At 60.2% G+C, this 26541-nt stretch overlaps 3 protein-coding genes across 4 annotated transcripts; all 3 read left to right on the forward strand.

The window, feature by feature from the left end:
• Nucleotides 1–5359: 5359 nt before the first annotated feature.
• LOC142823175 (maestro heat-like repeat family member 5) lies at nt 5360–12294 on the forward strand. 2 transcript variants are annotated; one of them, XM_075913768.1, is made up of 5 exons: nt 5360–5997; nt 6392–6541; nt 7246–7400; nt 8239–8365; nt 12081–12294. In XM_075913768.1, the coding sequence occupies exons 1-5, from the start codon at nt 5989–5991 to the stop codon at nt 12270–12272; spliced, it is 633 nt and encodes a 210-aa protein (XP_075769883.1). In that variant the 5' UTR covers nt 5360–5988; the 3' UTR covers nt 12273–12294. The 2 variants fall into 2 exon arrangements, with proteins under 2 accessions (XP_075769883.1, XP_075769882.1); XM_075913767.1 differs by lacking the exon at nt 5360–5997 and having other exon boundaries at nt 6124–6541.
• A 1292-nt stretch (nt 12295–13586) lies between these two features.
• On the forward strand, nt 13587–15386 carry LOC142823153 (uncharacterized). Its single transcript, XM_075913712.1, has 2 exons — nt 13587–14412; nt 14608–15386. Exons 1-2 carry the CDS (start codon nt 13863–13865, stop codon nt 15246–15248), a joined length of 1191 nt encoding a protein of 396 aa, XP_075769827.1. The 5' UTR covers nt 13587–13862; the 3' UTR covers nt 15249–15386.
• Nucleotides 15387–18456: 3070 nt separating this feature from the next.
• Nucleotides 18457–23801, forward strand: LOC142823170 (maestro heat-like repeat family member 5). The gene is made up of 7 exons (XM_075913756.1): nt 18457–18817; nt 19200–19355; nt 19739–19861; nt 20282–20384; nt 21688–21762; nt 22379–22529; nt 23399–23801. Exons 1-6 carry the CDS (start codon nt 18680–18682, stop codon nt 22483–22485), a joined length of 702 nt encoding a protein of 233 aa, XP_075769871.1. The 5' UTR covers nt 18457–18679; the 3' UTR covers nt 22486–22529; nt 23399–23801.
• The last annotated feature ends 2740 nt before the right edge of the window (nt 23802–26541 follow it).

Raw genomic sequence — 26541 nt, forward strand, 5'->3', positions numbered from 1 at the left:
ACAGACGTTTTTGTTTGAAAAACAGGTGTCTTTATTGTACAGTAGATAGGGAGGGGAAAGGGGAAGGGGGGGGTAGGGTGGAAGAAGGCCCCGGTGGGGCATGCAGGGAGAGGTCAGTCCTCCTCCTCCTCCACCTGGAAGCTCTCCCGCAGGGCTTCCCGGATCCGGATGGCCCCCCGCTGGGCTTCCCGGACGGCGGCGGTGCAGGCCTGACCGTAGTGTCCAGCCATGCGGTCAGCCTCAGCCATCCAGGCTGGCAAGAAAGCCTCCCCCTTCCGCTCACACAAATTGTGGAGCACACAACATGCCGCCACCACGGGAGGGATGTTGTACTCGGCCAGGTCCAGACGGGTGAGGAGGCATCGAAAGCGGGCTTTCAGTCGCCCGAAGGCCCCCTCCACCACGATGCGGGCCCTGCTCAGCCTGTTATTGAAGGCCTGGCGGGAGGGATTGAGGTGCCCCGTGTAGGGCTTCATGAGCCACGGCTGCAGTGGGTAGGCGGCATCCCCCACCAGGCAGACGGGCATGTCCACGTCCCCGACCCTGATGTGGCGGTCGGGGAAGAAGGTCCCGTCCTGCAGCCGCTGGCACACGGAGGAGTTGCGGTACACCCGGGCGTCGTGTGCTTTGCCGGACCAGCCCACATTTATGTCCGTGAACTGTCCCCGGTGGTCACACACGGCCTGCAGGATGACGGAGAAGTACCCCTTGCGGTTCACGTAACGGGACGCCTGGTGTTCCGGGGCACGGATGGGGATGTGCGTCCCGTCGATGGCCCCCCCGCAGTTGGGGAAGCCGAGGGCGCCGAATCCCCGGATGACGGCGTCCGGGTCGGCGAGGCGGACCACCCTGCGGAGCAGCACCCGGTTGATGGCCTTGACCACCTGCGGAGAGAGACACAGCAAAGCGTCAATCAGTGGGGCGCCCGGGTGGCTGGGAGCGTGCGTGTCCTGGCAGTGCCCCGCGCCCCACTCCCGGAAGCAACCCCCCTGGCGGCGTGTAGTACGGCCGGGACAGCCCGACCCCTCCGGTGCGGGGCGCTTTCGCCTCCTCCCGCCCCCCCCTTTATCCCTGGGGCGGCCCATCCCCTCCTCGCAGCCCCCCTCCTCCCCGGCTTGGTGGCCGACGAGTGCCGTACCTGCATGAGCACTGCTCCAACAGTGGATCTCCCCACACCGAACTGGTTCCCGACGGATCGGTAGCTGTCCGGCGTGGAGAGCTTCCAGAGGGCGATGGCCACCCGCTTCTGGAGGGGGATGGCGGGCCTCATGCGAGTGTCCCTTCTTTGCAGGGCAGGGGCGAGCCACTCGCAGAGCTCCAGGAAGGTGTCCCTCCTCATCCTAAAGTTCTGGGTCCACTGTCGGTCGTCCCAGCGCTCCAGGACGATGCGGTCCCACCAGTCGCTGCTGGTGTCCAGACGCCAGATGCGGCGGGGCACGCCGGTGCCGGGGCGCCGCCGCGGCTCCTCCACAGCCCCCAGGGCGGCCAGGCGGAGAGGCAGGGGGCTGACGTTCCCCAGGTGGTGCCAGGCAGCCTCGAGCCATTGGTGGCAGGCTTGCAGCAGCAAGTCCAGAACGTGCACCAGAAGGTGCAGGGCGAGCCGTGGCTCCATGTTGCCACCTGCGGCGGTCCCCCCCGAAGGGAAGCACCGACACAGACGGGCACAGAGACCGACGCTTTGCTGTCCCTCGGCAAGGTTGGCAAGCAAGCAGGAAAAGCTGAGAACCGGCTGTCCAGGGGGGTCCCTTTAAGCACGAGCCTCAGATAGCCTCAGACAGCAGCCACACAAAGCAACTGCTGACCTGATGCCCTGCCAGAACCAGTTTCAGCTGCCCTTAAATGCCCCCCTGCGTCCAATCAGTGTGGACGCGCTAGTTCGAACTAGCAAAACGCTAGTTCGAACTAGTTTTTAGTTCTAGATGCGCTAGTTCGAACTAGCTTAGTTCGAATTAACTAATTCGAACTAAGTTAGTTCGAACTAGCGCTGTAGTGTAGACGTACCCTTTATTAGCACTTCAAGTTCTTCCTGCCTATTCCCCATCCTCCTTGCCTTTGTACACCGGCATCTAAGATACCGATTGGATTTTGCCGCCTCACTTCTGCCTTGTCCCTCCTTTCTCCCTGCTATTATAGCCCATGCTCTCACCCATTTCCAACCCATCTCCCAGGTCTCCATGTTTTTCATTTACCTGTGGGCTTTGGCCGCCTGTCCCCATCAAAACTAGTTTAAAGCCCTTCTCACTAGGTTAGCCACTCTGTGACCAAATACTCTCTTCCCCTTCCTCGAAAGGTGAACCCCATATCTTCTCAGCAGTCCTTCTTCTTGGAACAGCATCCTGTGGTCAAGGAGGCCAAAGCCCTCTTGGTGGCACCATCTTTACTGCCAGGCACTCACCTCCAGGATGTACCTGTCTCTGCCTGGGCCCCGAAAATTGACAGGAAGGACTAAGGAGAACACCACCTGTGCACCAAACTCCTTCACCTGTGCTCCCACAGCCCCATAGTCACCCTTGCTCCTCTCAAGGTCACACCTTGCAGTGCCATTAGGGCCCACATGGATGAGAAGCAGGGGGTAATAGTCAGGAGGTTGGATATTCCTCAGCAATGCCTCTGTAATGTCTGGGATATGGGCCCCTGGCAGGCGGCATACCTCCCCAGATGACATGTCAGGGCAACAGATGGGTGCCTCGGGGGTGATTCCTTCTCTCCCTTATTCAAAACAACATAACAGTTCTCTGGAGCGTTAGTGGAAGGGTTAGTAGCACATGATACAAAACACCAGCCTGAAAAGAAGGAAATAGCTCACTGAGTTTTGCCACCAAAGGCAAATCAAGTATAAAACACTCAGGAGGATTTCACAAAAGCATGTTGCAAGTCTGTACAAAGCAAAACTGACTCCAAACGGATCAGTTTCTGAGGCCCAGTGAGATTCAGAACTGCTTAAGAACAATCTATAATACATCTGATTTCACTGAACAATTACTATTTGCTGTTGTAGCTTCTAATAGATAGTAACTATCAGGATGTCATCTGCTGAAGCTCAGAAAGGCACTACCCAGTGAATCACAGCTAGAATCCAAAATACTTCCAGTTAGATAGGCAAGTTTCTTCTGCCTCTTTGTTGACTTCCCAAAATAACAAATCCAAATCCAAATCCTGTACAGTATAGAGTAGCAGTAATGTTAACTTAGTTAACCCACATGGCCCCTCCCTGGGAGCAGCTCAGAAGCCACCATGCCACCCGGGCCCCACAACCAGCCCTGGGGACAGCAGAGAGATGCCAGGCTCAGTCTCCTACCCCCACTGAACCCACCACTAGCAACAGCTTCCCTTCCACCAGTAGGACGGCGACTGCAGGCCCAAAGCCCATTAAGAGCAAATGGAGGATGAACTTCAGCCACTTCTATAGCTTGAGGGTCATCAGCTCCTAGAGTCCCAGGCTGTAAGGCCAGAAGGCACAGCCCTGCTCCCCGAGTCTGAGCTCCTGCACCACACAGACCCTAGAAATTCCCCACAAGAATTCCTGTCACCCACAGCCCCATGTGTCTTCACCTTTGACTGGGTTCTATGGACCAGTTCTGGCTCTTAGAGAAGCGGATGGTTTCAATAGAGCACTCTTGTATCTGAATCCTGGGCAGATTAATGTCTTGCCTTTCCAGGGCAGAAAAATCCATTGGCTCCTTCTTTTTCTTCCAGGCTGTGTTCCTTCTTTGAAAGACTCACCTCAAGGGAGCACAGACATAGCCGAGTGCTCCGGGTGGTGGTCCAACCTGCAGCAGCCGAGGCATGCGCCGGCCTCAGCCCGCAGGAGCAGGCCTTGCCAGAGGAGCCCAAGAGAACCAGAGGCTCCTGGAAGATCCTGTCAGGCATAAGAAGACTCTATGCCTGCAGCCAGAGTGGCAGCTCCCTGGCAGAGGCTGAGGAGGAGAGAAGAGCTTCCTCTCCCAGGCGGTGGACACGCTTCTCCCTGAAGAAGAGGAAGAAGAGGAAGAAGAACTGAGTGGAGAAGCAGGAGGAGCCAGAGGAGGAGAAACCACCGGAGAGCCCAGGCAAAGACCAGCTGGATCTCACAGGTGAGGATACAGCCCACCCGGTGAGAGGGGAGCATGTGAGGGACACTGACCCCAGTCACTGTACAAGCCTTGAGCGTTAGGGCCGTCTCATGGGACAGCGATGGGCTCCTCAGAGGCTGGAATCCATCGAGTGCCAGACGCTCTGGCAGAGGGGGGCAGGTCCCTCCCTGAAGTGGGAAGAACAGACAATGGCAGGGCACAGCTCTCTGGGGGTCTGGCATCCCCAGCCTAGTCCGGCACCTCCCTCCCTTCCAGATACCCTACCCCAGGCGGCTCCTGCACCTTCCCTCCTGTTCAGACCTCGCTGCCGCCAGCACCCAAAGTCCCAGGCCACTCCAGCACCCTACCCCCCACCCACACTTCCACCCTTACTCCCTCCTGCACCACTATCCTTATCCCATGCCCTGGCAGCCACCTCCCACACACCAAGCCCCTCATCTTGGCCTTACCCCAAAAGCTAGGGCAGGTCATACAAATCTACTGTACGGAAATCTGGCCCTTAGGAATTCTTGAACTCTGGTCCTCTCTTGTCTCCCTCTGCTCTCCATGCAGCTGGAACAGTGGAGGGGTGAATCCTAACCCCAACTCCCGCCCCAGCCGCTTTGCTTAATTATTTTGATTTTGACTAATAATGTTTCCTTTCTTACTGATTATACATCTCCCAGCCCCGTGTTATAGCTCCAGTCATCTTTCTCTGCCTGGATCCTCTATTTTGGGAGCTGGGCCCAGCAGGCTCAAGGTAGTCCCCACCCCCCTTCGATTCTCCCCAGCAGGCCACCCAGCCTCTCCTGGAAATGGCTTGGGGAGCCACAATACACATTTTGACTCAGGCATAGTCCGTGAGTGTGGAAGAAAATATATTGGGTGTGAATTGGGGAGAGCAGGGGCAAAGGAGCAGGCAGAGAATAAACAGAACTGAATGATCATCAGGGGAGTGTAACGGGAGAAAACAGGATCCCTGCTGGGCCAATTCCCCAACGGGAGGCAGGGGAGGAGGAGGGTGCGAGGGAGGCTGCTGCCCTGTTAGCAGTTCACCGGGCAGGGAACACTTGGAGCAAAGTAGAGAAGTTGGCCTGATCTGAAGGCGCCTGTAACCTCCCCAGCTTCCCCCTGTGGGCGGTGGCAGCCAATGCAGCACAATTGATCCCTCCTCCCCTTCAGCATGGTCTGGGTCACATGATCCCCCAAGTACGTCCTGGCTCCCTGATTTGCTCCCCCAGCCAGTACAGACCCTGCAGGGGGCTGGGAAGGGTGGGGGGACCGGGGTGGAGGCTGGAGGCAGGACACCCTCCTCCACCACAAGAGAGCGAGTGCCCCATTGTCCTTCCCCAGCCAATCAGGAAAGGGATTCGCACGCAGCTTCCAGGGACCCTTGGATGGGAGCCGAGGGGCAGCTCCAACCCCCTGCGCCAGCAGCAGCTGCTGGAGAGAAGGGAACAGAACCGTTAAAAAGGGACCAGGGGTCACCCCGTCCAAAGGTCGCAGCAGCTCTCAACTGGGAACTGGGCTGGGCTGGGCCATCACTTCCTGGGGTGTCACACGGGAAACGAGGCCTGTTCCCATCACTGCAGGAAGGGGGCGAGGGCCGGGGAGAGGAGAACGCACCGTGGGAGAGACTCTGCCCCTAGGGGAGAGGAAGCCCAGTGGGGAGAGCCCCCAGCTGAGAGTCATGGGAGCGGCGCTCTCTGCTCGGCCCTGCAAGCACCTTGCTGTGTGACCCTGGGCAAGTCACGTCAGGGCTCTGGGCCCAGTGTCCTGCTGTCGCCCAGGGGTAACACATTCAAACCAGCGCGTCTCCTCTGCTCCAGGGGTGGAGAACGAGCTCTCCCAGAAGACGCCCAACGGGGCGGAAGGGAGCGAAGAGGAGGAGGAGCCAGACCGCCGGCCCATCCCATTAGCACAGAGCAGCTCCCACATGACTATGGTAATGAGGCTTGTGACTGAGCCAATGGGAAGCATCCCCTGCGGGGCGAGTGTCTATGTGCCGGAGCCGGTGTCTCTCAGAGGAGATCGCCCCCCCCCCCCCCCCCCTCTCCGGCTCAGGGACCAAAGGAAACACTCCTACGTGTGACCAGCTCCCTGGAGCAAAGCCGTGTAATATGGGGGCTTTGTGGGAGCACCACGCCGAGGGTGGAAGCAGGGCTCTGCAAGAGCACTCCAAACCCTCGCCTGGCACCGGGGGAGGCTGCTCAATCAAAGGTCTCAGCAGGCTCCTCCATGCTCACTAGGCCCTGCCAGCCCCCAGGGAGCGAGTGTCCCAGGGCAGCTGCCCAGTGGAAATGCTCAGTCCCTACAGGCTCTGCCCCTGTTCATTGCAGACCCTCGGGGAGCCCCCTGCCTCAGCCCAGCCCACAGCCCTGCTGCTGGCAGCCGTGAAGGCTCTGACGGCCCCCGCCCTGGAGAGCTTTCAGGCGGCGGAGGAGGCGCTGAGAGCCACCGTGTCCCAGCACAGCGCCCGCATGGAGCGAGTAAGAGACGCCCGGCGAGGGGCAGGGGCGTGTGGGGAGAGGGGCTGGGAGAACTGGCTCGGAGGAAACCGGCCCTGGGGCACAGGGTCACAGTCTGGCAGGTCGGCTCAGCCCCTTTCCATTCGGTGCTGGGGTGGGCAGGTGTTTCCAGAGCTCTGTGCGCTGGAGCTTGGACACGTCCCTGGGGCCAGCCCAGCCCCACGGCAGGTGGGTCACAGCCCCGCCCTGGAGCGCGGCACTGACAGAGTCTGCCGAGGGGCCGCCACGCTGGGCTCCCGGAGCGGACGGGGTTTCCTCACGTGCCCTGCAGGGCCCTTGTGTGACCCACCGGTGCAGCAGGAACCATTTGGCTTTGCACTTTGCCCCGGTGCCTCTGACGTGTGATCCTGCTGCCCGGCCCCACTGGCTCCGGTGCCCCCCCCCCCGGGAATTAGACTGGTGCAGGGAGGGCTCTGCCCGAGTCCATTTCTACAGCCCCTTCCTAGGAGGTGTGAGCATCAGTCACTGACCTGATCAATTAAGCTCCATCGCCCTCTGGGGAGGCAGGAATTCTACCCGCGTGCCACACGGGGACCTGGGACCAAGAGCGGCTCGTTGACTTGGTGACGTTCCTGCCCTTCTCCAAGCGCCGTCTGCCAGGAGGGGTGACCTGGCAGGAGGCCGCTCTTGAGCAATCCCCCCCTCAGCTTTCTGGCTGCCTCCAGGTGGGAGACGTCGTGGGAAAGATTTTCACCTGGCTGGACGACGTCGAGGACCCCAGAGCCAGAAGAGCCGCGCTGGGAACCATCGCCCTGCTGGCTCGCGCCCACCCCCGGGACGTGGTTCCAGCCTGTGTGGCCCACGCGCCGCCATGGGACAGGTAGGGAGAGGCTGTTATCACCTCAGCCCCTGATTGCTCCTCCCCTCCTCCTCCAGGGTAGAGCGCGGGAAAGGCCTGGCAGGCCACAGGGATGGAGCCATTTTCACCATCGGGGCTTTTTTCAGCAAAAAGTGAAGTGCCTGTGTACACTGGCCGTCTTGCGCAAGTGTTCTTGTGCAAGGGGGCTTATCCCAGAGTGGGAGCATCAAAGTATTTGCGCAAGAAGCACTGATTTTGTCAGTGCTCTTGTGCAAATTGAAACGGCCAGTGTAGACAGTTGGCAAGTTTTGCAGCCCACATGCCTGGGCATCCAACGGGGCCCTCGCCAGGTGTCAAACCTTCCACCTCCCCCACCCTGGGCAGCACAATCTCCAGGGCCAAGCTCCTGAACCTCCCGCTTTGGTCCCATTCGGTGTCTTACCCGCTCCCCGCACTGCAGGAGGAGCAGAGCCTCAGCACGGAGCTGCTACAAGACACTGGGCCCAAGCTGGGTCTTAGTCCCAGCCCGTCCAGGCAGAGGGACTTCACTGGCGTCAGGCAGATTCCTCTGAGCCTGGTGTCACCGAGCAGCCTTTGGTGCAGGCTGGGCTGGGTGGTGTCACGCTGTGCGCAGCCCCAGGGCAGTTACTGGAAGCAGCGGCACAGGCTGCAGGAGCAATGAGGCCTCTGGGGAAGGGAATAAATGAAGAGCTCGCGGAAGGGACTCACCCGCCTCAGCCTCCCAGCCCCCGGGCGTCTCCTCTAAGGGCCCCCTTTCCCGCCGGCCTTCCCAGCCTCTCCCTGGGGACACAAGGGGGGGCAAGCAGGGACGCTCTGATTTCGGTTTCTGACCTTGCAGAGGTGCCAGGGAGCTGTGGAAGGCCTTGGGGGAAGAAGCACAGCTCTCCCGGCACGTGCTGCACCAGCTGCTGGACAAGCTCCGGAAGAGCCACCGGGAGGAGAGGAGCCGCAGCGTGTCTCTGGCCGTAAGTGAGACTGGAGCTGTCACGTAGCGAATTTGCCAACGAACACGGAGGCCCCTCTCTTGGAGCTCAACCCCGTGTGTGTCCCAATGCTCCAAATCAACCCTGCAGCTCCCTGCACACAGGGCTTAACTCCCTGTGCTCCAAATCAACAGGGCAGCTCCCTTCACACAGGCCTAGCAGCCAGACGTGTGTTAGAACTCCTGGTGGGATTGGTGTGGAGGGGCAGGGGGACCCAGGCCACCCTCTCCACCGGGTCCCAGTGCACTCTGTCAGCGTTGGAGTGGGGCACCACTAGCTGGGTGGGGAATCCAGCCGAAAGACGCCGAGCACCCGGGGTTCAACTACCCGCCCTGGGCTGCTTCCTGCCAGCTTCTCTCCCATCCTGTGCGCCATCTCTTTCCTCCAAACCGGGGCTTCTGCTGCGGTTCCCTGATGACCGATGACGGCGTCCGGGTGCAGCTGCGCTTCTCCTCGGGAGCCCCAGCGGCACCTCTGCCCCCTTAGGCCTCAGCCCTGTCTGAGCTGCTCCACCGGCCTTTCTAGCTACCTCCAGCTGGAGCCCGCCCAGCACGCCTGTGGGGGTGCGACCTTCTCTGCTAGGCAGCCAGGCTTCACCTCTGCAGCCCCAGTGCAGGGTCGGGACACCACATGCCAGGGCTGATCTCCACTCTGAGCACAGAACGTGGGGACCTGAAAGAAAACTTAAAAAAAATGAAGCCTGGTCTTTGCAGTCACTGCTTACAACACTCCCCAGAGTCACAGATTTACTAACTTTGGGGGGAGCGTCCACCATCAAATGACTTATCCTTAAACACAGAGACCTGCCCTTGCTGGGAGGTTTAACCCCAATAAGAACAGTTGGAGGGTGTGTTTGTAAGAGGCTCGAGTGTGTGTTAAAACTACGAATGCGTTTCTTCTTATTTGACATTTGTAATTCACTTTGCTCTGCCCTTTCTCACTTGCAAACACATAAATCCCACAGCTTGTGCTTAATAAAATCACTTTTGTTTCCTATCAAGCGTTGTGTAAACAGTTGTGACCTCAGACCAGAATAGACTCAATGTCTGTATAGCTCTAGGGGCGGGGGAGGGTCTGTGCTCTGTGCCTTGGCTGGGGGAGACCAGGAGACCTGGCCCAGCAGGACAGTGTAGCGAGAAGCTCTTGAGTGCCAAGAAGCGAGTGTCAGCGGCTTTGCCAGCGCTCTGGGAAACGCCCCCAAGGAGTCTTCTGTGATTGCGCCCGTGACACGGATCCTGCCGGGGGCAGGCAGGAATAGGCGCAGCGACACCGCCCGGTGCCCCTCGCTGAAACTGTCTCCCTGCTTGAGGACTATGTGGCCTCAGAGGAGCCAGGGAAGCCAGACCCCAAGCCGGGGCATCTGAGGGAGTCAAACGAGCAGCACGGTCGGGGTCCCTCTAAATGGGGCGGGAGGATTCGAACCCGACCCGGCAGAAGTTCCCATTGACCCTGGTGAAGTAGTTTGGGATCTTGGGGGGATGTTCTCCAAGAGCAAAGGAGTGACCCAACCCTCCAAGGCCTGGCAGCAAAGGGCAGACACAAGCCAGGGAGATGGTCAACCTCAGTGCTGGCTCCAGGGTCCCGGTTTGAGATCAGCAAGGACCTTCTTAATCGCCGGGTCCAGCACCCACTGACCAAGACCAACATCTGCCAACTACTGCTCCCGTGACGGTTCTGCCAGGAGTTGTTGTGCCTGGGACGTGCAGTGCCCTGGGCCAGACCCTTCAGGAGAGAGAAAACTCTACAGAGAGTGGCCCGGCAGGTTTTCTGGCTGGGGAGGAAGCACGTGCCCTGAGTGCCAGAAAAGCAGCCCAATAGTGATCAATGCAGGACCACTGATGCCCTTATCCCTGGCAGGGACACCTTGTGAGAAGATTGGCTTAGATCTGGTGGAACCCTTCTAGAAGAGCAGGATGGACCATTAGTCCACCTCCGTGCTAGTGGGCTATGCTGTTATGCTTAATCGAAGCAACGAGACCTTTTATAGGGGGAAAGGCAGTACGCCGCATTGATTGAGAATACAACAGTTGCATATGCTTTTCAAACAGACACAAAACATCATGCATACACAGTTCTGCCAGATGATATGGTTACCAGTCCAGAGTCTGTGTCCATCTAGTGTCCAGGTAGATTGAGCACAGGGGGGAGCAGGGCCTTGTCGGTCGATCGATCCGATACTCCTCTCCAGATAGTGTGGCAGAGGAACGCAAAGTTCCATAGCAAAGCACCCTGCTTTATATATTCCTTCTTCTTGTTAAAATCCATGGATCTCGCTCTGTCCGCTTGTGACCGGAATGTTATCTTTAGATGTGAGTGTTCCCAGAACATCTCTTGAAGGTTCATCCTGTTGTCAATCGTCCTTTCGGGGGGCTTGCTTCGCTCAAGGCTCGTCAATCTGCCAATTATTCAATCTTCTCATGAGTAGGGGTACGCATTGGTGGTTATAGATGACTCCTCTGCAGTCAGGTTGTCTCATCCTCAGGACTTCGCTCACACTCGCTCAACCCCCTCCTTTGACCATCTGGTTCTAAAGCCATATAACTTTGCATCTTGTCTCAACACATTCACACTTCTTACATGCGCAAGTCTCCGGGGTTACAGATCTGCATGGAAAAGCAAAACCATTGTAAATTAAACAATTACAGCTTGGCCTTCAACATTCGCAGAATTCCTCTAATCTTACTAACACAGCCAAAATACCCAGAACTGGTTTTCTACTTCAGAACAAAGAAAATAGACCTTCAACTGAAAGGACTTGATTTGTAAACTATTACATGTATATTAATATACATATGCCTTATATTGCTATATTACTGCTACGTTACTATACCTAAAATAAGAAATAAAAAAGAAAAAAACTCAATCCTAACAATGCTACCCGGTGCCCAAGACAGTCCCCTCACGAGCTGCTATTGCCAACGAACTCCTGAAGGTGCTTGCGAGGGTCGGGCTACTGTGAGAGACGTTTAATAGACCAAGGGCCTAATGTGACCTGAAATCTCATGACAGAGCTATGCTGCTTCTCGAACATTCACACCCCTAGAGCCTCGGTCTGCCCCCACAGACAGGTGGGTGAGAAGAGGGATTCAACGAGACACAAAACTGCCATGGAAGTTCATGGAAGATGATCCTCGACACAAGGATAAGTTGCTACCTTGGGCCCAGAACACACAAGCAGCCCTGCATGATGGGGGAGTGAAAACAAGGACCTGCAAACCGGGACCTCCTGGAAAGCCAGTCACCGGGAGCAACGTGGGGTCTGGACTGAAACTGGATCGACCTCCCGGCATCCCCCCGGCTCCCTGCTGCTTGTGGCACTGGAGTTACTCAGGCAGCAGAAGGATCGTGGGATGCCCTGTACATGCGCCTAGAAGTTTGGGTCCCCTCATGATGGTGTCACCCCCTCCAGTCAGGCCTCGGAAGGCGAAGGGCGAGGTCTAGGCCATGGAGAGAGATAATGGGGAATAATGTCAGCCGGACTCTTCTAATCTTTCCAAGAGGTTCCCTTCTGCGCCCATTCTAGCAATGGAAGACGGGTCAGGGGCCATCACATCTCCCCTCCCCCCGAGGAACTAACCCTCCTTCCTCATAAGCCACAAGGATGTGAGAAACGGCACCATCATGACAGCAAAATGCCCTGGGAGCGGATGGGAGGTGGGGACAGCTCAGTGACTTTTCTGTCTCGTTCTGACTCCAGGCTATGGACACGCTCTATGAGATCTTTTTCCTGTGGGGATACCGAGAAGCCATCTTGCAAATGTTTCCCCACTTGCTCCTCCTCTGCGTCAGGCAGGTGCAGCACGTGCTGGACCTGCGCCTGCCAGGGACCTGGACGGCCAGCCAGAAATCCAGCCCTGAGGGATCCAGCCGCCTCAGCCCCTTGAGGTAACGGCAGGGGAAGGGGAAGAACAGATTTGATCTGCTGCACCCGCAGGTCACACACGGCCCCTGCGGAGCCCAGGCACAGTTCTGGGCAGGTCTGTCTGGGGGGAGCGGTGCTGGGCACCCGTGTGCTTGTGAGTCACACTTGCTCCTCTGACCCCGCCCACAGGCCTGCTCCTTCCCAGCACAGGCAGGGACCACGTCGGTACCTCCCCATGCGCCACCTGCCGAAGTGTTAGGGCCTCGGCTCCACAAGGCCCCAGCCCAGGGCAGGGTCACCAGAGAACATGCAGAGAGAGCAAGGCCGGCAGCACTGGGGCCCGGCCCGGCAGGGGGGCCGTGTCACAGGCAGGCAGGAGCAAGAGGGACCATGAAGCTGATTCCGTGTGGACTCCCCTGGGGGGAGCCGGGGAGCCCGAAGGCACCTCAGCTGCTGCAAACGGGCAGAGTTTTGCTCCCTCGCACCAACTAAGGATCTGGCCCATGTGCCCAGTGACCTGGTGCTGGCCCCAGCGAAGAATCAGGTGTTGGACCATTAGGAGTGAGGGCACCGAGCATCTGCAGAAGCTGCAGTGTCGCCACCTGCCAAAACCTCAGTGAGCCCCGACAGGGTGCTGGGTCCATCCCGGGGGAGGCCGGCTACTGCTGACCATGCCTTGTGCCCCAGGCCTTGAGCGGGTTGGGCTGCAGTAGATTTCTGACACCAGGATTTTTTTTAAAATTTTTTTTTTGAGTTTAGCACGTCCCTGGAGGCCGTGAAGACCCTCTTTTCTATGCCCAGATACTGGAAGGAATTTGCCAGTATCCAGTTACAGCAGGGCTGGGAAATGATCGCCTCCCGCCATCACTTCTCCCGAGGGGTGGGCTTGATCGCAAGGTAGGAGTCTCAAGTTTCCTCTTCCTGCGGCCTGTCTGGGCAATGGGAGTTGGGCGGGAGATCCTCCTCTGCCCCAGCCGGCCCTCTCAGCCCCGCAATGGGGGAGGGACTGTCTCTCCCTTTGGTAATCCTGGGGACTTTCCCTTTGCTCTTCCAGAACCATGGTCGAGCACCTGAACCCACAGGTCCCTGTGGTTCTCAGAGAGGCCATCGCCATCGTGCAGAGTCGGGAGGAGGAGGAGGCGCTGAGAGAAATCGCCCTGACTTTCTGCACCGAGGTGAGAGTCCAGAGCGGCCTGGCACACGTGGGCTTGTGCAGAGCAGCTCAGAGGGTATGTCTACACTAGAAAGTTAGTTCGAACTAACGGACGTTAGTTCGAACTAACTTTCCTATGCGCTACACTAGCGCTCCGTTAGTTCGAACTTAATTCGAACTAACGGAGCGCTTAGTTCGAACTAGGTAAACCTCATTTTACGAGGACTAACGCCTAGTTCGAACTAGCTAGTTCGAACTAAGGGCTGTGTAGCCCTTTAGTTCGAACTAGTGGGAGGCTAAGGCTTCCCAGGTTTCCCTGGTGGCCACTCTGGCCAACACCAGGGAAACTCTATTGCCCCCCTCCCGGCCCCGGAGCCCTTAAAGGGCCACGGGCTGGCTACTCACTTTGTGCCAGTTGCAAGGCTGCCAGCACCCGTGCCTGCACAGCCTGCACCTGCCACACCATGAGCCAGCCATCCGAGGGCTCCCAGCCCTCCACTGCTCCCCACGACCAGCCTGGCGGCTCCCGGGAGCCTGCCCGGGGGCGCAAAAGGCGGGCGCCCGCCTGGTCAAGTGCGGAGATCGTGGACCTCATCGAGGTTTGGGGGGAAGCCTCAAATGTCCACGATCTCCGCACTAGCCACCGGAACGCGGCCGTCTATGGACGCATGGCTGCCAGCCTGGCCGCCAGGGGCCACCAGCGCAGCCGGGAGCAGGTGCGCTGCAAGATTAAAGACTTGCGGCAGTCCTACTCCCGGGCCTGCCTGCCAGGGGCTGACCCGGAGGCCTGCCCCCACTTCCATGCCCTGGACCGCATCCTGGGGCCTCATGCCGTCCCTGCCCCCCGGGACGTGATTGACCCCGGGGCAGAGGGACCGCTCCTGGACACGGAGGAGGAGGAAGAGGGCTCTGAGAGCCAGGAGCCTGCCGCCAGCCTTCCCAGGACCCGGGACCCCCGAGGCACCCCACAGAGCCGCTCGCCTGCATCATCAGAGGCCGGGGAGGCGTCCACCTGTGAGTACCCTCGTGTTCCCCTTATGTGTACGGGGGGCTGGGGCGAGAGGGAGCCCCGGGACCGTGCGCCTGGGCCTTGCCCACTACGGAGCAGCAGCTGGGGATCCTGCAGGGGCCCTGGCCTTGCAGAGGGGAGCTGGGTTTCACACACCTGGGCCCCTGGGGTAATTGACCGCTGGTCTTCTTGCACCACAGCTGCAGCACCGGGGACTGCAGGGCGCACCACACCGCCTGCAGCAGCCGCCCGCGCCCGGGCAAGCAGGACAGCCAGGAACCAGGAGGACTACCAGAGGCGGCATCTCCGGTTCCTGGACCGACAGCTCCGTCTCCAGGACCACTGGGTCCAGGAGGACCTCAGGCTGCGCCAGAGGAGTCTGGAGGCCCTGGAGGAGCAGGGCCGTGCCCTGCGAGGCCACCTCCAGAGCCTGCTAGACCGCTTTCCATTTCCTCCTCCCCCTGCTCCCCCTCTTGCTCCCCCTCTTGCTCCCCCTGCTCCCCCTCTTGCTCCCCCTGCTCCCCCTGCTCCCCCTCTTGCTCCCCCTCTTGCTCCCCCTGCTCCCCCTGCTCCCCCTCTTGCTCCCCCTCTTGCTCCCCCTGCTCCCCCTGCTCCCCCTCTTGCTCCCCCTCTTGCTCCCCCTGCTCCCCCTGCTCCCCCTCTTGCTCCCCCTCTTGCTCCCCCTGCTCCCCCTGCTCCTCCTGCTTCCGCTCCTGCTTCCGCTCCTGCTTCCTCCACACCCCCTGTCCTCTCTGCCCCCCCCTCCACAACCATTCCCCACCGACGCCCCCGGACCCGCAGTGTGGCGAGACGGGAGAGGCACCCAGACTCCCACCCCTGAGCTTTCCTTTCCCTTCCTCCCTTCCCTCCCCTCCCCTTCCAGCTCCCTCGTCCCAGGTTTCCCCCTCCCTTCTCCCACCTTCATTCCTCCCTCCCCCACCCCAGTTCTGTGAAATAAACAGACGTTTTTGTTGGAAAAACAGGTGTCTTTATTTGACAGTAGGTAGGGAGGGGAAAGGGGAAGGGGGGGGTAGGGTGGAAGAAGGCCCCGGTGGGGCATGCAGGGAGAGGTCAGTCCTCCTCCTCCTCCACCTGGAAGCTCTCCCGCAGGGCTTCCCGGATCCGGATGGCCCCCCGCTGGGCTTCCCGGACGGCGGCGGTGCGGGGCTGACCGTAGTGTCCAGCCATGCGGTCAGCCTCAGCCATCCAGGCTGGCAAGAAAGCCTCCCCCTTCCGCTCACACAAATTGTGGAGCACACAACATGCCGCCACCACGGGAGGGATGTTGTGCTCGGCCAGGTCCAGACGGGTGAGGAGGCATCGAAAGCGGGCTTTCAGTCGCCCGAAGGCCCCCTCCACCACGATGCGGGCCCTGCTCAGCCTGTTATTGAAGGCCTGGCGGGAGGGATTGAGGTGTCCCGTGTAGGGCTTCATGAGCCAGGGCTGCAGTGGGTAGGCGGCATCCCCCACCAGGCAGACGGGCATGTCCACGTCCCCGACCCTGATGTGGCGGTCGGGGAAGAAGGTCCCGTCCTGCAGCCGCTGGCACACGGAGGAGTTCCGGTACACCCGGGCGTCGTGTGCTTTGCCGGACCAGCCCACATTTATGTCCGTCAACTGTCCCCGGTGGTCACACACGGCCTGCAGGATGACGGAGAAGTACCCCTTGCGGTTCACGTACCGGGACGCCTGGTGTTCCGGGGCACGGATGGGGATGTGCGTCCCGTCGATGGCCCCCCCGCAGTTGGGGAAGCCGAGGGCGCCGAATCCCCGGATGACGGCATCCGGGTTGGCGAGGCGGACCACCCTGCGGAGCAGCACCCGGTTGATGGCCTTGACCACCTGCGGAGAGAGACACAGCAAAGCGTCAATCAGTGGGGCGCCCGGGTGGCTGGGAGCGTGCGTGCCCTGGCAGTGCCCCGCGCCCCACTCCCGGAAGCAACCCCCCTGGCGGCGTGTAGTACGGCCGGGACAGCCCGACCCCTCCGGTGCGGGGCGCCTTCGCCTCCTCCCGCCCCCCCCTTTGTCCCTGGGGCGGCCCATCCCCTCCTCGCAGCCCCCCTCCCCCCCGGCTCGGTGGCCGACGAGCGCCGTACCTGCATGAGCACTGCTCCGACAGTGGATCTCCCCACGCCGAACTGGTTCCCGACGGATCGGTAGCTGTCCGGCGTGGAGAGCTTCCAGAGGGCGATGGCCACCCGCTTCTGGAGGGGGATGGCGGGCCTCATGCGAGTGTCCCTTCTTTGCAGGGCAGGGGCGAGCCACTCGCAGAGCTCCAGGAAGGTGTCCCTCCTCATCCTAAAGTTCTGGGTCCACTGTCGGTCGTCCCAGCGCTCCAGGACGATGCGGTCCCACCAGTCGCTGCTGGTGTCCAGACGCCAGATGCGGCGGGGCACGCCGGTGCCGGGGCGCCGCCGCGGCTCCTCCACGGCCCCCAGGGCGGCCAGGCGGAGAGGCAGGGGGCTGACGTTCCCCAGGTGGTGCCAGGCAGCCTCGAGCCATTGCTGGCAGGCTTGCAGTAGCAAGTCCAGAACGTGCACCAGAAGGTGCAGGGCGAGCCGTGGCTCCATGTTGCCACCTGCGGCAGTCCCCCCCGAAGGGAAGCACTGACACAGACGGGCACAGAGACCGACGCTTTGCTGTCCCTCGGCGAGGTTGGCAAGCAAGCAGGAAAAGCTGAGAACCGGCTGTCCAGGGGGGGTCCCTTTAAGCACGAGCCTCAGATAGCCTCAGACAGCAGCCACACAAAGCAACTGCTGACCTGATGCCCTGCCAGAACCGGTTTCAGCTGCCCTTAAATGCCCCCCTGCGTCCAATCAGTGTGGACGCGCTAGTTCGAACTAGCAAAACGCTAGTTCGAACTAGTTTTTAGTTCTAGATGCGCTAGTTCGAACTAGCTTAGTTCGAATTAACTAATTCGAACTAAGTTAGTTCGAACTAGCGCTGTAGTGTAGACGTACCCAGACCCCTCCTGGGCCAATAGGAGCTGGGGCCCATGGCCAGCGGTTCAGCAATCTCACAGCCAGCCAGCTCCTCTGCCCACACAGATACTAGCGGGACTGGGCAGAGTGGAGGGGGGCAGGGTGAGATTGCTCCTGGCTGGATGCACCTCCCTGGGACATGTGACAAGAGGAGATGTTTCTCCAGCACCCCAAGCCCGGGCCTCTCTCCTCGCCTTCCCCGGGGGTTTCTTTTTCCTCTGCCACAGCGCTCTTCCCAGGACGCTTAGCGGTGCCCAGAGAGTCCTCTGTCCCTGGAGTTCATCAGGCGCTTGTGGATTAGTTGCCCTTCTAGGAATGGACCATTTCAAACACCAGCCACTGGCTCCTTCACTCCAGAGATTTTGTGCAGCAGAAAGTGGCCAGTTGGCAAAGATGATGGGGCAGGCACAGACCAAAGGCAGATTTCTGCTCCTTAGCCTGACGCTGATTTTCTCTTTCCAGTTTCTCCAGAGTCCTTCCATCCTCAGTACTGTCACCAAATCAGACCTCCAGGAACACCTGATGGAATGGACCCGAGACAGCAACCCTGCAATACGGAGGCTCTGTCTGCGAGGCCTGGCCAGTGTTCTCTTCTGGCCGGGGAAGGTGAGGGCACATCTCAGGGCTTGCTGGGGTGACTGCTGGCCAGCCAGTGTGGGGAACAGCAGTGCTCTGTGTGGCTGGTTTGGTGCCTCAGAGGGAGGGCCCCAGTCGTGGGCTGTAAGTCGCCCTGTCTCTGAGGAGTTTGCCTTTGACTTGCCTCTCAGCGGTGCCCCAGGGAGCCCCGATCTGACACCAGGGGACCAAGGAAGCCTGTGGTGCTCCCAGCGCCCAGTTCCTGGGGGTGCGTTACTGAGCAAACCAGGCGCGAGGGGGTGTCTCTGCTCCCGCGCGTTGGCAGAGCATGGTCAGTGGAGGCAGTGGGGCGGGGAAGGAGACTCAGGTCATCCCTCAGGGAAGTGGGGGGCTGGGAGTCGGGCAACAAAGCCCAAACTTGGCAAGGGCAGAGGAGTCGGGGGGCAGGGTCAGAGCTCGGTGGGCGGGGCCTGGAGCGGCTTTCGGCAGGCGACAGGGCAGGCTCTGCTCAAGGGCCAGGGGTGCAAAGCACCTGGCGGAGCGGCAGGAGAAGGACTTTCTCCACTGCTGGGGGGCTGGGCCGTCCCTGGGGTCTGGCCGACGGGGAGGGAGGGTCCAGTTCCTGCCCCAGGCTGCGTCCCAGGACAGTGGGGAGCTGCCTTCTGCATTCCCACAGGGGCAGTTGTTACGGGCCCAGCTGCCCGGGACCATCGCCATGTTCTGTGCCATGGACGCAAGGACTGTCCTGGAGGCCATGACGGAGGCGGCAGACGCCATCTACCTGCTCGCCGGGGAGGGGCTTGGCTCCATCTCCCAGGACATGGCAGCCAGCCTGCGCCCGCTCATTGACCACGTAAGGCTGGGAACCCCGGAGAAGCACATTCCCCCTCCCTCCTCTCCCTGCCACCCTGGTATGTCCCTGCCCAGCCCCTTCCCCCCTCAGGCCAGCCACGCGGCATCCAAGGGGGCCCCTGCCATGGGTGGGGAGTTTCTGACGCAGCCCCCTCCCTGGCAGAGCCCTTCTGGGCCAACCTGAGCACCAAGCTCCCAGCCCTGCTGCAGCCTCCCCCCCGAACCTCCTGTCCCCAGATCCTCCCCCGCCTCCTGCTGCTCCCCAAGGGGGCAGGGGTGAGCGCCATGCCCCAGGGCCCTGGGAGGGGAGCCCAGAGCAGCCTCTGTGGCCAGGGACATGGCCCGGCTCTCACCGGCTTCCCCGCCCCGCGTGTCTTTGCCAGGAGAGGGGCAGTGTCCGCTCAGCCGCCATTTCCCTGCTGGGCACCATGCTGAGCGGGGTGAAGGACCCAGACAAACCGGCCGTGCAGCAGGAACTCACCAGCTGCCTGCTCCCGCTGCTGCTCCACCTGGCAGACGAGGAGCAGAGCGTGATCCTGGTAAGTGCCGCGCTCGGTATTTCCAGAGAGCAAAGCGCCAGAGTCCCCTGGGCCCAACCCGTCTCCAGAGCCCCTGCCCAGCCAGGGCCACTGGGGACGTACAGGGGCCACAGGGGAGGGCCCCTGGGCTCAGACCCTTGGGGATCCCAGAGCGGCCTGGCGCTGCCGTTGCCGTCTCTGCGCAGAAGGGCTGAGCTGTGGAGATCCCGTCCGGCTCTCGCCAGCCAGTTCTCAGCCTCTCCCCTGAGCAGCCTCCCTTTGGGAACAAGGGGCAGGAACCTCCCCTGGCAGGGAGAGCAGGAGCCCAAGGAGCAGGGAGGAGGGGACGTGCCCCAGACGCTCCCTCTCTCAGCGAGGCCCCTCGCTCTCCCCTTGTGCTGCAGAGCTGCAAAGTGACCCTCTTCCGCTGCGCCGTGTTCCTCGGCTGGGCCAATCGAAAGAGTCTCTTCTGCAGCCTGGCCTGGGACGGCTCCTCGCAGCTCTTGCCGTGCGTCGGGAAGTGCCTGGTAGGTGTGTTCTTTGGGCCCGCAGAGCAGTGAGTGGGGAGCTCAGGGAGACCTTTCTAGCCCCACCCTCCGAGCACCCAGGGGGTTCTCCACTCCGCTCATCATGCAGGGACATCAGAGGCAGCCCCTACTAGAAGGGCTCCCGTGGGGTCCTGCCCCTTTTGCTTGTGGGGTGGGCACAGCGGCTGTGCACCCTGCTCCTGCCCTCCACTCCCCGGCTGCCCCGCAGGCCCTGTGGGGTTAGACACTGGGACTGCAGGGCACCCTCTCCATCCGGCCCTTCAGAGAGGGGAAGCTCCATCGTCTGGGCTCCTACTGGCTCTTGCTCTGCCCTCCCTCTGAGCTTCAGCAGCCCTGGCCTGCCCGCTGTGGGCAGATCACGTTGTCTGCACTGAGCATTTCTCCCTGCTCTGTTCCTAGATGGAGAATAACGAGAGGAACATCCCCAGGCTCCTGTTCCAGGCTTTAAACTATCTGGAAAGCTCCCAGCCGTCCATCCGACATTCTGCAGCCCTGTTCATCGGTAAGCAGAGCAAACCCACGTGAGCTTTTCCCTTGCTTCCTTCAAAGCTCTTTTCCACTTCCCACTCTGTTCTCTGGGACCAGGGGGAATTTTCACTAGTTTCATTGAACAATCAGTTCAATAGGTTACGATGTTACCACAAACATGTGCTGCCCATCCCGACAGTCTCATCCAATCGCATTAATGGCTCTAGTCTCTCCAGCCTAACCAGCATCTCTTCCTGCTTGTCAGTTCTGGGCTTTCATTGTCTGTCATCCTGCTGAGACACATGGGTACAGACAGACATAGCCTGGATCCGATATGTTTTCTTCTCTGCTTGTCTGGTGGTGAGCCTGGGCCAGGCAGAACTCAGCTTTCCCAAAGGTCCCCCTGCTATACGTCTTTCAGTGGGCTTACAGCAAAATTAAGTGTCTCCCAAGCACAACTTAGCTTTTTGGGTCACTTGGCTTAAGAGCTGCATCACAATGCCAGTGGGAGGGGGGAAGAGGAGAGCTCCCTGCAGAAGTCGTAAGGACACCGCACATTTAGCGTTCTGAGGTCACGTCTGTTTGAATTAATAAAAAATGAACATGAACCGAAAGGGGTTTCAGGACAAGCATCAGCCAGCAACTCAGGAGCCTCCTGCAACTGCAAATGTGAAACATGGATATAACATGGAAGAGTTAGTTGAATAAAATATCAGCCCTATTGTGTTTTTGTGTATGATTTAGTCCTTCCCATCCCTAACATGCTGCTTCAAGGTCTGCAGCTTAACACTGGTGATCATGTGCTATTTCCTAAATTAACAGAAGTCAGATTATCTACCAGAATGACACACAAGGTGCTCTCTTAGCTGGTGTAAAATGCTACTCCCAGCTATAAATTACTATCTGTCACTGAGGAGATTTGCACTAGTGTTTGAGGCAATTAGAGAAGTAATACCAGTGGGAAACTTGATTTAAATCAATGCACCCAGCCTGAAAAGCACCAGAATCCGACAGCAGGGATCTGCGTGGGCCAGAATTCACATTTACTGCAAGCTGGAGGGAGCCACTTTGCCATTTGGTCCCTTCCAACTTCTCCTGCCCACAACTTTTTGGCCACATCTCCAGGAAACCAGCAAGATGCGATTTCAGTCTCCTTTGCAATCGGCCTTTCAGTCACTTCTGGGGCCGGATGCTTTCTCCCATGTGCTTCGTGCCACATCGAAGGGCCGGGTATTGAATTTCCCAAGGGCTGTCTTGTGGGAATGGCTGAATCTTTAGCAATTTTCAGGGATGATGTTGAAAAGTCCTGAGCTCCGGTGTATTCCTTGTCTGTTTAGGAGAGACCATCCACCATTTCGTCTACCTGTTGGCGGAGACAGTGAGTGCAGATGGCATCTACCGCCTGTGTGAAGGTAAGGAAACAGCTCTGGGCGTTTGTGCATCTGTGGGCAGTATGAGGCCTGAACACAGCTGTCCCAGTGTCTGTCTCTGTCTGAGGACAGTGCTTAAGGGGGAAGAATGGTCTTGCTGGTCAATGTAAGAATGGGAGTCAGGAGATTTGAGCCCCCAGGAGCAACTCTGTGCCTCACCTTCCCACCTGTAAAATGGGGATAAGAACACAAAGGCTCTCAAGGGAGGCCGGCCAGAACTGAAGATGACTAGTCATTAGCAGGAGGAGAAGGATTCTTACCCTCTGTCACAAAAAGTTCCACCACCTGCTCCCCTCCACTAGAGAGGTTGTAGGCCAGGGACCTTCACCCAGAGTTGGGTTCTCGGCTCCTAGGCCATCCCATGCGGCCCCCAGGAAACACCTTTCCCTGCCACCTCTGGAGCACTGAAGGCGGCACAAATGCACAAAGGATTCGGTAGAAGTTAGGAGCCGAAGCCCCTTTGTGGCTCTGCACCTAAATGCCAGAGTTACGGTTGCTGTCGTGTTCCCGTGGCAAAGGCCATTCGGAAGCAAAGGTTTCCCAGCCACCTGTGACAGCAGCTCTGTGAGGTTTCCAACCCATTTCCTCTTTCTTTCAGCTTTCCAGGAAGTGCCTTTAAGATCAGACAGGACCACAGCGATCGTCCTGAATGAACATTTTAAATGGCTGCAGAAGCTGGCAAACCTCGTGTGGGGTGCGTTTTGATTAGGGAGCGGCACCGACACAGAAGGACTCTTCATCCTGCCACGGTACGTACAACAGACGGGAGCAGCTCTTTGGAGCAGGGGCTGGGCCGTGGGCTGGGTATTCACAAGGGACATCAGCTCCCGTAGCAGAGTCCAGCCCAGAGACACCTGGGAAGACGTTCCGAGGCTCTCGCAAAGCCGGGGCCCTGGGCAGCACAATGGGAGAGGGAAGCCGGTGCTGACCAATGCAGGGTCAGACACATGGAAAGCAGAAATGTGAATTATTCCTGTCTGTCTGAGATGGGGGTGGGCGGGGGGGAGGCTTAGTTGTTGGAGCAGTGGCAGTGGGGCCTAGTAGTTGGAGTGGTGGCGGTGGAGCCTAGAGGAGCTAAGAGCAGGAGCCAAAGCCAGAAGTCAAGTGCAGGCCTGGAACCGTCTAGAAGCAGAGCTGGGAGCTTAGCTGGACTGCGAGCCGGGCTGCACTAGGACTAGGGACGAGGCCGGAGCAGGAGCAGGACTGGAGCAGGCTGAGGCCTGGGCGGCCTGGCACCACTCTCAGGCAGAGGAGAGGGCCAAGCCATGAAGCGACACTGAGCAGACTGAGTTGCTGGTTCTCCTCGGAGGTGCTGATGCCTCTTCTGAGACTCACCAGCCCAGCTCCTGCCTCCTGCATTGGCTGGAACCTGACTCAGGGCAACTCAGCCCAGCGTGGGGCTTCCTCAGGCTTCAGTTCAGGGAGGAGTCGGCCCCTCGGAGCCGGGCGACAGATTCACCCTCCCCTCTGAGGAAACCAGGCCCTGCTGTGGCCGGCATTCCACAGCATTAGCCAAGAGAGGAGCGAGGGGATGGGGGGGAACCTGCCCTGCTCCAGAGTCTCCCCCTTGACAATTGTGCTCTTCTCATCTGTGCTCCTGCCCTTTCTCCTCTGACAGACACCGGCTGAGCCCACCACGAGCCCGGCCTGGCCAGAAGACCAAGCAGCTGGGACACCAGGAGGATGCGGAAGAGGCAGAGCTGCACGTGACGGGGAACCAGCCGCGCAGAGGCCAGGAGCCGTTCCGCCCCCAGGCCAGAGGAAGCCGATCCCCTCCCCAGCCCTGCGGTCTGGTCTCCAACGTTTGTCTGGCCCGTCACCCCAGGACACAGCTCACGAGTCACCATCAGACCCACCCATCTCCGGGCCCTTCCCACCGGCCTCTGCCCATCTGGGTGGGTTCTTCTCGTCGCCCATCGGCCTTCCCACAAACACCAGTGTGGGACCACGCTCCTGGGGGGACTGGGACTGCGCGCGCTCTGGGGTCCGCGGTGGGGGGAGGGGTAAGGGTTGCATCAACTTTGGGGTCCGCGGTGGGGGTCCGCGGTGGGGGGAGGGGTAAGGGTTGTGTCCACTGTGGGGTCCGCGGTGGGGGGAGGGGCTGAGGCTGTCCAGCGCTCTGGGACTGGGGTGGGGAGCTGAGGCTGTCTGGCTGCTCTGGGGCTTGTGGGGATGCCAGGGAGCCAGGCAGCCTGGGGTTGGGGTGGGAGGGTAGAAATCTGGGGCTGGGCAGCCACCAGTGTGGGGAGGAGAGGGCAGGGCAGGGCCAGCAGCCTGGTGGGCATGGGGGGGCGGAGCCTCGGGAAGAAGGGGCGGGGCTGGGCTCTGCCATCCCATGTGAGCCGTTCGCTCACTGCCCATGGCTCCCACTGCTCTACCAGTCGGGGTAGTGGCCCTGGAGAGAAGGGACTTGCCCAAGCACCAGACGTGCTGTGGTCAGGTGCTCTGACTCCTGTGACCCCTGCAAGAAACCCCCACAGAGCCCTCTGCCCACAGGGGCGGGTTTCACTCCCCCTTCGGGCCATCTCACAATAGACATGGGCACCAATCAGAGCAGGCCAGGCCCGGAGACCTAGACCAGAAGCCCTCGATCTCTGGAGCCGAACAACTGGCCGGCCGGCAGCATCGTCCCGGCGATCCCACAGCGATGCAGCGAGGAAGAGGTGGTCTCACTCCAAGAAGATGTTTTTCAGGATTGGTGCCCGAGTCCCTTCTGCGATGAGCGAGGGGGTGAAACCCGAGGCAATTGGCAGAGGCCGTGTGGGGACTTCTTGGAGGGGTCCTGGGACCCTCTTGTGGGTTTTCTCCCCATGGATCTGCCTCGGGAATGGATTTCACCCATTGGAGACAGTTGCAGGCCAGGACGCATGTGGAATTGGGTAACGGGACCCCTATGAGGACTCCTCTGCCCGCCCCCCACCAGTCACGGTGGCCCCTGCCCTCAGGACCAACGAGGGCGGGGGGGGGCCGCACCAAATAGGGGAAGTGCCGTGGCGTGAGGATCTTCCCTCAAGAGGGCCCTGGGACCCCTCCAAGGAGTCTCCCCTCCGTCCTCTCCCAACCAGGGAGGGTCACCCCCCGCCAAGGCCAGCTGAGAAGGGAAACATGCACCAGTCAGAGCAGCTAGTGCCCGAAGGCCTAGGCCAGAAGACCCCATCTCTGGAGCTGAGCGGCCGGCCAGCACCATCGCCCTGGACGTCCCAGCGCACCATTGCGGGAAGGAGCCCGTCTCTTTCCCAGAACTCAGCGCCTGGCCCGTCGGGCTGCACCTGCTCTGACTGGTGCACGTTGCCCTTCTGAGCTGGCCTGAGGGGGGTGACCCTCACTGGTTTGGAGGGGCTGGTGGGGAGATTCCTGGGAGGGGTCACAGGACCCTCTTGTGGGCTGGACCCCGCAACACGGCACTTCCCCCATTTGGTGCAGTCCCCTCCCTCGATGGTCCTAAGGGCAGGGGCCACCAGGACTGGTGGAGGGCAGGCAGAGGAGTCCTCAGAGAGGTCCTATGACCCATTTCCAGATGGACACTCTGCCGGGGACATCTGCCCCCCATCGGACTGACAACTCGCCAGCCTAACTGGGTAACAGCTGAGAGTTTGTCTAGTCGCTGGGGACAGACCCACAGTCACGGCACGCTCGTGAGTTCATGTTGCTGGCCCATCGGTCCATTGGTGAAACCCAGTCTCGGGGCGGCTCTACGGGGACACATTCCCTCTCAGTTGTTACGTCCAGGTGCGGCGGGGGCATAGGGCATGGGCAGTGGGCTGCGGTACATGTTCTGGATGGGGGCAGGCTCAGGGGCGTGGCTGGGAATGGAGTGTATGGGGTGCAGGCTGACGAGCAGAGAGGATTCCCCCCAGCCCTGGCTCATTGCAGAAGCTCAGGGCAGGTGAGAGTCACCTCTCCATGGTGGCAGCACCTTCCCTGAGAGTTGCTGGTGGGGGCCTATTTCCCCCAGCGGGGGCAGATCTAGGCTGCGGGAGGGGGGCAGCAGAGGTGTCTCTCCCTGGCTGTGCCAGCTCTGCACTGGGGCAGCAGGGAGAGGCGCTGTTGCCCCAGCCAGGCAGCTCCACTTTGGGGCTGCCGGGGAGAGGTGCTTTTTAGGGATGAATATCCCATTTCATGGGTTAATCCAGCTGTTCTCAGATGTTGTGATAGCGCAGCCCCCCTCTAAGTTGCTCACAACCCCTGTGTAAGTTTGAGAACCGCTGGATTAAGCGATGAAAGGGGCAGCCAGAGGGTGCTGCAGTCTGGCCGGGCTGGACCAGCTCCGCCAGCTCCTGAGGCCGGGCTGGAGCATCTTCCCCCTCCCACACAGGCAGGGTTACTCCAGCCCCGCCAGAGCAGCACCTGCCTGTGTCGGGCCCCGCGGGGCTGAGCAGACCCCTGCCCACGGCGGCGGGGGGCTCCTCCAGGCTCCACTGGTTACCCAGAACCAGTGAGCAGCCCCCGCACATCCCGGTTCACTTCTCACCTCCCGAGAGCCTCTGCCCCATGTCGGCAGCCTTGGGGCTGGGAAGGGAAATCTCTGCTCTGCAGCCCTGAGCCCTGCGCGGGGATTCACAGGCAGCACATGGGGCTTGACAGGAGACGTTTCCAGTCCAGTCTGTTACAATGGGCAGAGTGTGCGTGCACTAGGGACGTGAAAGTGCCAACGTAGAGGCGGTTACCTCCTGAGCCTCGGCTCATCGGTTAACGTGCACGGTAACAGGCAGCCCCCCCCCAGCACTGCCTCTGCATTAGAGGCACATGGGGGGCAGGTGG

This window comes from Pelodiscus sinensis, chromosome 32, assembly GCF_049634645.1.
Source record: "Pelodiscus sinensis isolate JC-2024 chromosome 32, ASM4963464v1, whole genome shotgun sequence".
NCBI classification, from domain to species: Eukaryota; Metazoa; Chordata; order Testudines; family Trionychidae; genus Pelodiscus; species Pelodiscus sinensis.

Bases quoted from the DNA above. Each gene is read 5' to 3' on its own strand.
- LOC142823175 (XM_075913767.1), top strand. From the start codon at position 6,353: ATGCTCAGTCCCTACAGGCTCTGCCCCTGTTCATTGCAGACCCTCGGG. The intron at 7,401-8,238 runs GTAGGGAGAGGC...CTGACCTTGCAG, and splicing joins CACGCGCCGCCATGGGACAG to AGGTGCCAGGGAGCTGTGGA. The intron at 8,366-12,080 runs GTAAGTGAGACT...TTCTGACTCCAG, and splicing joins GCCGCAGCGTGTCTCTGGCC to GCTATGGACACGCTCTATGA.
- LOC142823153 (XM_075913712.1), top strand. From the start codon at position 13,863: ATGAGCCAGCCATCCGAGGGCTCCCAGCCCTCCACTGCTCCCCACGAC. The intron at 14,413-14,607 runs GTGAGTACCCTC...CTTGCACCACAG, and splicing joins GGCCGGGGAGGCGTCCACCT to CTGCAGCACCGGGGACTGCA.
- LOC142823170 (XM_075913756.1), top strand. From the start codon at position 18,680: ATGTTCTGTGCCATGGACGCAAGGACTGTCCTGGAGGCCATGACGGAG. The intron at 18,818-19,199 runs GTAAGGCTGGGA...TGTCTTTGCCAG, and splicing joins TGCGCCCGCTCATTGACCAC to GAGAGGGGCAGTGTCCGCTC. The intron at 19,862-20,281 runs GTAGGTGTGTTC...CTCTGTTCCTAG, and splicing joins CGTGCGTCGGGAAGTGCCTG to ATGGAGAATAACGAGAGGAA.